The following is a 9,742-nucleotide window of genomic DNA, read 5'->3' on the forward strand; positions in this document are numbered from 1 at the left end:
CATCACTTTCACCAATAAGGGATAACATAAGAGTCATGTGATCAATTTCATGTATATCCACTTCCTCCCTGATCTTGCATGTGAATTTGGATGGCTGTGAGAGGAAGTGTGCAGATTTTACAGTCAAAACATCAATTTTCAGGTAAGAAAGTAATTTTTGGGACCAAGTCTATATTTTGATTAGTACTGATGCTGTTGAAGTTTGAATTAGGTAACTTGTATCGGGTAAGAGAGTAGGTTCTTACGTAAAATGTGAGTCATTTCATCCATGCTAATTTCAAACCACCATGCTGATACAGCTAGGTAAACATTGGCTGACAGGGGTGGGGATAGTTGTAACACCATATAAGAAAATGTTACAACCATCCCCATAATCACAATTCACATATTTTCTCTATCCTACTCCTTTTTTTCAGTATGCCAAGACAGTGGGTGAGGAAAACAAATAGGGGTGTGCCTGCACATGTACTTAAAGTTGCATCAGATGAAGTGAGGCAGGGAAAAGCAGTGAGGTCAGTCACCAAAGACTACTCCATCTGCCATGTGAACAAGGTTCAAGAAAGCTGCCCAGTGTGGGCTATCACAGCAGTCAAAAAGTCTTCAATGCACAGTAGTCCCTCTACTGTAAGACCATTTCCCAAAGCAGGGCCAAGAAAGACCACTGGTACGACAAGGATAAAGTCAGACATCTACACAGATACAAGCAGGCCTTGGAGGAAGAAGAAAAGAAGAGTAGTAAGAAGAATGTGAAAATGGCCATATTTGGAAAGAGGAAACGCAAACAAAATAATGCAGAGAGAAAGACAGCCAAAAAGAGATCCAAGAACAACAAGGATAAGGGTGAGGACACCCCAGATGAAGATGATTTTTGAATTGTGTGCATGGAGCCCTTTGGAAATTCCAAACCCAAAGAAAAGTGGATCAGATGTGTAAATTGCAAGTTCTGGGCCCATGAAAACTGCACCCCTGGAAAACCACATACATCTGTCACCACTGTGACTCTGATCACTCTGATTAGATGGATAACACACACAGATACACACACTCAAGTTCATGTTTTATCATTTAAGACAGACACAGTATGCATGTTTGTTGTTTTACTAATTGTCAAACGTCTTCCTGTAATTTTACATGGATTATGAGCTACTTCTGACCTCCTGCTGAAGGTTTCCATTTGTATGTGTAACATTCATAGGTATTATCAGGATATGTTCTTTAAAAAAGCTCTTTTAATGTTAAAACTGACACTGTTCTTCATTTAGCCATCAGTGATGAGTTATTTTTGTTCTTAGTGAAGCACAGGAAGATGCTTTAGTGTTGGCACATGCACAATAAACTTATATAGATGCATATTTTGTGGTGTAGTCTCAGTTTTTAGTTCTTCAATCTTGCTGTTACAATTTACCCCAGGTTGTGTTACAACATACCCTGGTAGTGGGGTAGGTTGTAACAATGGCACTCCTTGCATTTGACATCAAATAATGAATTCTGTGATATAGTTGGAGAAGTTAAAAACATTGCTATTTGTAGTAGACAAATGAGGGTACTTTGTATCAAAATCTGAGTACCTTACCGCAAACATTCTGCAAGTTATAGGAGCTGAGTCAAAAAGTGTTACAACCATCCCCGGTCTCCCCTACTATAAAGCAAAGTTAAAGAAATAGACAGAATATTGTCATGGCTAATAATTTTCTTCTCCTTCAGTTTCTGTGGGCAATCTGCTACACCCAGATTTCACTCTGAATCCTTGTCAAGACAATCCATTCAAGTATAGAAAATGGCATGAATGTTTTGTTTTTTCCTGGTCAGCCAAATATGTGATTTTGCCCAAAACTTAAATTTTGCAATGGATTAATAAATATTTTAGTGTGAGTTTGGGGCTGCTCTGTAGCAATAATAAAAAATGGTAATTTTCATGTTTCTGGAGTCTAGTGTTCCTGCTGAGTGGAGGTTTCAAGTTGTTGTAATGATCTTTATGAACTTATTGGATATTTTTGAGAAGGACTTAGGAATAGCAATAACACAGAAAAGTAGACTTACACTGAAAAATACAACAAATGAAAAATGTTGGTGTATCATTATTACTATTATAAAATAAGCTGCAACCATCTTTTGATTAACTGATTAGTTCAATAACGGAAGATTCATCATAAACTATTTTGGTGTCTGATTTCATCAGTCATTTCCATCTTTTTTTTTTTTTTTTTTTTTTAGGCAAAAAAATCCTAAAATTCAGTGGTTTCATATGTTTTCGGTCAAATTTGATATTACAGTAAAATAAACTTAAACACTTTTCTTTGTCATTTATGATGAATGATTTCTCAATTTAAAAGAAGATGGGTAAATATTATAGTTTTAGTTAGAATCAGCTGGTGTGTTATTGGCTTTATGATGTCATCTGTACACAGTATAATTATTACTGTACTATCATAGACGTACAAGTGGCTGTTGTGTTCACCCACTATGACCAAATCTGAGCGCGTGGCGCCATCGTGTGGTCGAGTCCCACTCCTGCAGCGTCAGCGTGTGTTTACCGTTGCTAGGTAACGCGCAGCAGAAATCAGCTACAAACCCCTGCACGTCGCTGGAAGATTTTTCTATTTTGCAACATGGCAGGAAACGAGAAACATGATTTTGTCCATCAAAACGCAATTCACGTTGAGACGATACGGAAGGAGCAAAGACACCAGAAACTTCACACGGAGTTCAGCATCAATCCACACAGGAAGTGTAAGAAAGCTAGACTGTCCTTCACCCCCTTTTCCTTTGAGTCTGTACAGATATAGTGTAAATAGCTCTAAAAAAGACTGTGTGCTCACAGGAAAAACAAATGTATCTAGTAGACTGAATTCCTTTTCAGCGGTAGAGGCATGAATCCTATCATTTCCTCAAAAGCCTTATTTTCTCTCACAAAACCTTTCGCAACCACTGCGTAATTGAGTGTGTTTAAGAGACTTACACTGGACAAGTGGGGCAGAAATTTCAGTTTGATTTAGTCTGTGGAGCTCGGGCCTGTGTGTGAAACACCGTTACTTTAGATGATACACGGACCTCAGAGAAATTTTCATCGGCACTGTTTCTTTTCTAGAAACTGTTCAATGGTGTGTCCATTAAAGGCTCTACTTGTGATCCAAATGAGGACAAAAGATTGCAAGTATAAAGACAATCGGAAGCTCCTTGCTTAAAAAAAGTGAAACACATCAAAGTAACACAACACAAAATAGTTGTGAAAGAAGCAGCACAATATTGCCTTTTGTCACAATGTGTCTCCTTTACCTTTCAGTGCATGTCCTGCCAGACAAACCCTTGTGCAGGAAACCACCAGAGGTGATTGCAGAGAACTGTAAGTTTACATTGAATCCCTTGAAACTAAAGAAACACCCCCCCCCCTTTTTCTTCTATAATCTGATGAACACCAGTTAAAGACACCATCATTTTACTCCAGACCCCTGTGATCCCAAACAGGGTGAAGCCGAACTTGTGTCACGATTGTGGTTGTGTGTACGTCTCTCTTTTCCAGCGGACTTCATTGAAGCCTTCCACAAAGCCCGCCAGGAGCCCACCAAGAAGTACACAATGCCACTGACTGAGAGTCAGGAGATAGGATGGATGTCAACTCCACTGGTGAGGAAGACATGCTTTGACAGTTTCTTAAAGCAAATAACCAAACTACAGGCTGTCAGGGTTTCATAGAGAGCAGAGAGCCTGTACTTTAGCTGGAGGACGTGAATTTTAATACACATTCTTCTCTCTCTGAATTGTGCTATAAAATTTTTTTTAAAAAGTAGAATTATGAACCCGATCCTACCTAAAAATAAAGTCTAAAAAAATGATCCTTTATGAGGCCTTTCAAAAAATAGGTTCTCCAAGTTAGTGTAAAATGTGAAAAATCTTAAAGTTTTAGTATCCCATGAGTTTTCACTGTCACCCCAGAAAGAAGGTAGAAGTTTTAAAATTAACTTCATATTTTAAGGGGTTTTGTTTGGCAGTGGAATGGATCCATGTGCACAGATTTATGCATGGTAACACAATTTGGTACCAACAATACATCACAGTAAATAGCTTTGGAAAGCTAGATTTAGGTACCAAAACTGATACAACTGGGACCTTTAACTGTAATAAACCTGTCTTCAATGAGTCTTGCAGTGAACAGGCGTGTGAACAACAGAGCACTGATTCTATTTCAGAGTCGTAAATAGTGTGATCCCCTCAAAAAACTGACATCCAAGACAATTCCCTCAGTTCAAGCCCTCGCCAAAATTGAGTTTTACAGTTTGTGGCAGCTAGTTTTGAAAGTTGTAAAAGGATTTTTGTATCAATTGAACCCAAAGGAACCACAGAAGCATTAAGCTGTTCTCTGGTCTTTCGTCATTTTAAATCCAACTTTGATCCTGATCAAATATTAAATCTGACCACTTTTTCCCCCAGATTCCATCAAACCGCAAGGACGAGAGATTCAATTTCTACCGCTTCAGCACAGACGTCACCAAACACCAAGAATCTGCCCAGCGATCATCAAATTAGACCATAAAATACAGAATGGAGATCTCCAGAAAGTGAACACCTATGTTCAGATTTAATTGTTTATCATACAAACATAAGGGTGTCAGCACCAGAGGTTGTCTTTTTACATTTTCATCTTTGCAAACTTAGAAAAACACTTGAAGGAGAAACATTCTCACAGGTCTATACAAAGCACACTCGCCCATCACATACTAATCGTATTAATGAATGGGAAAGGTCAATGCTGACAGCTGCTCAATATTATAAAATGTCATATCACATGAGAGCGAGTCAAGGAGCTGAGTTAGAAAAAATGAAACTGAATACACCAAACTCTGAAAAAACTCTGCTGTAATAGCAGGAAGTGGCTTTAATTCCACCTTGTCTGACAGGTATATACTGAGACAACGAGGGCCACAAACAATAAAAACTTCTTCACGTTCAAATTCTCTTTTTCTTCACAAGCCTTACGGAAATTGCATGTGGAAAAAGAACTTTATATTTTGGGTATTTCTATGCAGTCCAGTCTTGCCTTTCCTTCACCAGCCACGTCTTTTGAACAGCTTTCCTTAGCAGTAAATGGCAGGACATCTCTCTCTCTCTCTGTGTGGCTTGAATGGGGTTCATAGAGGCCTCCGTATCAATCCAGACGCATTTTACAGACGGCATATTGTACAAAAAGTCTCTCTTGAGGTGTACTGAGGAGAGATTGGGGAGCAGGTGTGGGAAATCCTGCCTAGAAGCAAGTCTTAATCAAGTCTGTTGACCAGCATGTTGGTTTTTACGAGCGACCCTTCATCTTCTTGCGTACGGACTTGCCTGGGCGTTTCTGAAAGTGGAAAAAAATAAATAAAATATAACTGTTTTCCCAGTGACTATATTATTTCCTTTGACAAAATTTCTACATTTAGTAAATCAGCCAAGACTGTTTTATGTGTGTATGACTCACATTTTGTTTTCCTCCTTTGCCTTTCTTCCCTCCCTTGCCGCCTTTTGCATGAGCCACCTTGGCGCGGAAACTGGAAACATCGTTGAAGCTCTCTTTGGTGTTCCACTTCTTTCCGCTCTTCTTGCCTCCAAAGCCAAACTTCTGGTCCTTGAACTTTCTCTTGGCATTCGCCCTGTGAAAATAACAGTGAAATTTTAGCTTTTTGTGAAACTTCAGGAGTTGAGAATATTAAGCTTGATATTTATAACTGCAACATGCACAGCTCCAGTGGGACGTTCTTACCCCTTGTTCTGCGCTTTCTTGGAGACCTGAGAAGAGTCTTTACCAGCCTTCTTGTCTCCTTCCAGGAAATCCAGTTTGTCAGTCATTCCTGGGAGTGGGTATGATCAGAAATGTTAAACCTCAGACTCAATTTGAAAACAGTCTAAAAAAAAATAAATAAATAAGAATTACATTTTAGGGAAGCAAGTAAAGAGCATTTCCCTTCCCATCAAAACTTTACAATAGCTTCTTCACTGTGTGCTGTGAATATCATAAATGAATTAAAGGAGGAATTAAATCACTGCTAAAAACCCACCTTTCTGGTATTTTTTCACAGCAGACATCATTGCCTTCTTCTCTCTCTGCCTCTTCTGGATCACTTCTACTTGGACCTGACACACAACATTTATGTTAACTCCAAACACCAAACCAGGAAATCTGGCTCGTTCTACGGTGACACACCATAAAGAAAGGAGACTGCATCTCATCTTTGTATACGCTCCATTATCATTACACAACAATGACATACAGTGTAAAGGCGTCTACTTTGCATACATGGGCAACTTTATCCTACATGTAAAAAAGGTTATTTTAAATACTGGACTCCCTGAGCAAGACCTTTAGTAGTAACCTTAAAAACAGGGACCAACCTTTTTGCCAAACTTCCTTTGCTCACGCAGTTTCTTGGCCTTCTCTGACTTCTCCAGTATCATCTGCTTTGAGATGAGCTTTTTCCTGATCTGGACAAAGGAAGAGACAACTTTTATGTTTGTCAGTATTTGGATTCAAGCTTGGTGGCGAGATGGAGCAATGGTGCTGAGTTCCAGAGCCACTGTGTGCGATGAAATGTCAATTGCCCACCCAGTTTATAGATATATTAAGGAGAGGAACAAAAGGTTCTCAATGACTCCATCATTAAAACAATATTTACAATAATGCTACAACATTTCCACTGGAGGTGTTATGCTACATTTTAAATGCCAAGCTATTCAGTACACCACTCTCAGTTTAAGATATACACATGAATAAATAGAGTTAGGTTTCATTTTTTTGATTTAACAAACTGCAAACAGACAGATATCCCTCAAACAACCAGGCTCTTGTGAATTGTTATTAAATACAATGATATGAAGACGAGTCATGAAATGAATCACGAGCTTTGAACTTGTTTAATCTAAACCTGCATCCGTGTCAACTGTTGCCATGAAGACTCTGCTCACCTTCTGCATGTGCTGATCTGACTTGGCCATCTCTGCAAAGTAATCGTCAGGCCTCTTGGTGGCAATGTCATACTTGTTTAAGAGGGGCAATGCCTCCAGGACAGTGGCTTGAGCTTGGCGGTAGCTGTAAGATGACAAACATAGAACATAAAGATTTATCTGTAGCAGTGTTAAGACGTACATTTTTTTAATTACGATCAAGCAGAATGTTAGTTTTAGTCTCATTTGTATTTTCCAGGCTGAAAGGTGCAAACTGATCTTGTGATATTGATTGTTACAAATACATAGAAACACACTGTAGCATTTGAAAGTTTGGGATATACTAAAAGAAAATTAACTAAATTACAGTTTGATGCTTATTTGAATATCCACGACGTGATACAGACAACAATTACACATGACTCAAAAGTGTTAGTTGAGAAGTTGAAGAATAAACTTTCAATATCAAAGTTTGAGCCAACATGGATGAGAAGTCGCTGAAGGAAAATTCAAACATTGATATTTCCATAACACAATCAAAAGCCCCAGGACAGATACTTAGTGGACAAACAAGAGTTAGATATTTGTGAAAGTCAATCTGTTAAATGGCTTAAAACTTAACAAATTGCACATCAAGTTATGGGCCCTTACAAGAACATCTCCCTCTGGAAATCATCGTCCGCGTTGATTTCTCCGTTGGCTGAACTAGGAACTTTTCCTTCAGCCTTGGAAATAATGTCTTCAGCCGGTAAGTTGGTCATATCCAACCTCTCCACCCAGGGAAGGTCTCTACGGAAGTCTGCAAGGCACTGTTTCAAACCCTCCTGCATCACAACACACGTGTAAAATGGTGTATTACAGCATGTCCACGTATGTTAAATAACACTAATACTTACAACGCCATATCTCACTACTCATAGAAGTGCTGGACAAGCATTTTAGCATTTGGTGCTTCGTGCTGTTGATTTTCTTACCACATTGTTGACAAACTTTTTGGGTTTATCCACCAGAACGTTCATCCCTGGTTTCAACAACCCTTTAGTGAAGGCTTCCTGAAGCTAAAGACAACAAAAATGGATTAACTATATTCACTCTCATATCTTATATTTCAATAAAACACACTTACTGACAGGTGTAGAAACACATTCACAGCATGTGAAACTAAACAAAAACACAGAATAAGGCCATTTTACAACATTAACACGCTACATCTCTTCATCTCTTTCGTATAACCGTGTATCAGTGAGACACTTCACAGCGTCCAGCGCGGTCACTTTTACAGGACTAAGGTCTACAGGCCAGTATATGCGACTAATCTTTGAGCAGGACGAATGGAGATGTTTCAAACCAACCTCCGTCCACAGGAAAAAAAAACTCACCTCATCGTCTGAGAGTTCACTGTTTTCCTCCTCTGACTCCTGGCCGAGCTGCGCCTCCTCCTCTACCGACTCCATGCTCCTGGTATCGATAACCATAAGATGAGAATAAGTGAACCTGTGGGCTCTAACCGTGAACAAATCCTCTGTGGACGCACTGCTTCTCACATGTCCGGAGCGACTCACGTGGGGAGGAAGTGACGATACTGAATGTCCTACCAACACAGTCCGCCGACTGAAATCCTGTTCAAGAACAAGAGTTCCTACGTGTTAAAGAAAAAAACTGACACGGGCAAATACGTTGGCGTTAATGAGCATATACATATATTCTCTAATAATTTGAAAAGTGAACGAAAATGTCGTATGTTAGGTTTTTGTTTAAATTCCCCTTTTCACTCATCATGTTTCACTATTGATTATTATTGATATTATGATATACTTCGCGTATAAAACAGATCATTTCCCCACAACTCATGGAAAGTTAGTGACTCCAGTTACACTCGCGCAGGGCAGGACAAGTGCAGACTTACATTAAATAAAAAAAAATAAAAAAGCAGTTTGTACTTTGTGTAATTGCCTTTCCACACTGATCCATGGTTAAATGTAACTGTGTAATGTAAATAAATCGTTTTTTAAAGTTGTCATCATCACTAATGCATCAGAAAACATTGTGGACGTGATTATTAATATATATTGCTTAAATCAAAATACTTGTTTTGGAAACTAGCCGTCTCTGATTTGTTGCTAGGGAACTTATTGTGATATAGTGATGAAGTAATGAGGAACCACTCAGTAACAACCCTGTTTGAGTATCACTTCACTGACCAAAACTCTACAAACTGTAAACCACAGCCAAGTAATGTAAGGTTTACCATAGCGTGTTTTATGCTGAGAAATGTGGTTTTAACATATTTATGTTAGTTTAGCAGCAGATGTTTTTTTAAAAAACAGACCCTAATTGTCGTTAGCTGTAGCTACTTTTAAATATCACCTTTACTGGCTGTGCCCGAACCAGTAAATTTATATTAGTCAATTTTCATACTTTGGTACTTACAGTACCTGCTAAATGAGGTTTAAATGAATGATTAATACATCTTTTATGTCCTTGCAATGCTTCAAAACCATTTCATAGTCAAAAGAAGCGTTGCTTAAAATGTCCTTGTTTGCAAAGGAAAATATTTTTGTTTAATACAATCTTCATTGTGTTTTCATAGGAATTCATGAGGAATTCAAATTTTTGCATGTGAAAAAAATGCGCTTGTGTCTTTGGTAAAAAGAAGTCTGAATCAAAACTATGAACAAATCATCAGTGTTGAGGTTAAACAAAGAAACTGTAAAAGAAGAAACGATTCAACATAAAACTGCAAAAATAACAAAATGTAAAAAAAAAAAAGGTGACCAAATACTTACTATACTCTAAATACACTGTTTATCTAACTGATTGATATGTCATA

The 9,742-nt window shown here is 38.3% G+C and overlaps 2 protein-coding genes across 3 annotated transcripts; one reads left to right on the forward strand and one right to left on the reverse strand.

Moving 5' to 3' along the window:
- Positions 1 to 2,553: 2,553 nt before the first annotated feature.
- Positions 2,554 to 4,808, forward strand: cfap144 (cilia and flagella associated protein 144). Of its 2 annotated transcripts, XM_056379632.1 has the most exons (5): positions 2,591 to 2,730; positions 3,089 to 3,150; positions 3,284 to 3,343; positions 3,521 to 3,624; positions 4,429 to 4,808. In XM_056379632.1, exons 2-5 carry the CDS (start codon positions 3,099 to 3,101, stop codon positions 4,522 to 4,524), a joined length of 312 nt encoding a protein of 103 aa, XP_056235607.1. In that variant the 5' UTR covers positions 2,591 to 2,730; positions 3,089 to 3,098; the 3' UTR covers positions 4,525 to 4,808. The 2 variants fall into 2 exon arrangements, with proteins under 2 accessions (XP_056235606.1, XP_056235607.1); XM_056379631.1 differs by lacking the exon at positions 3,089 to 3,150 and having other exon boundaries at positions 2,554 to 2,730.
- ebna1bp2 (EBNA1 binding protein 2) lies at positions 4,553 to 8,478 on the reverse strand. The gene is made up of 9 exons (XM_056379630.1): positions 8,292 to 8,478; positions 7,887 to 7,970; positions 7,564 to 7,736; positions 6,934 to 7,057; positions 6,364 to 6,453; positions 6,030 to 6,105; positions 5,735 to 5,822; positions 5,453 to 5,624; positions 4,553 to 5,332 (listed from the first exon to the last, which is right to left on the reverse strand). The coding sequence occupies exons 1-9, from the start codon at positions 8,385 to 8,387 to the stop codon at positions 5,285 to 5,287; spliced, it is 951 nt and encodes a 316-aa protein (XP_056235605.1). The 5' UTR covers positions 8,388 to 8,478; the 3' UTR covers positions 4,553 to 5,284.
- Between the last annotated feature and the right edge of the window lie 1,264 nt (positions 8,479 to 9,742).

The sequence above is a fragment of the Seriola aureovittata genome, chromosome 6, assembly GCF_021018895.1.
Source record: "Seriola aureovittata isolate HTS-2021-v1 ecotype China chromosome 6, ASM2101889v1, whole genome shotgun sequence".
Lineage (NCBI taxonomy): Eukaryota > Metazoa > Chordata > Actinopteri > Carangiformes > Carangidae > Seriola > Seriola aureovittata.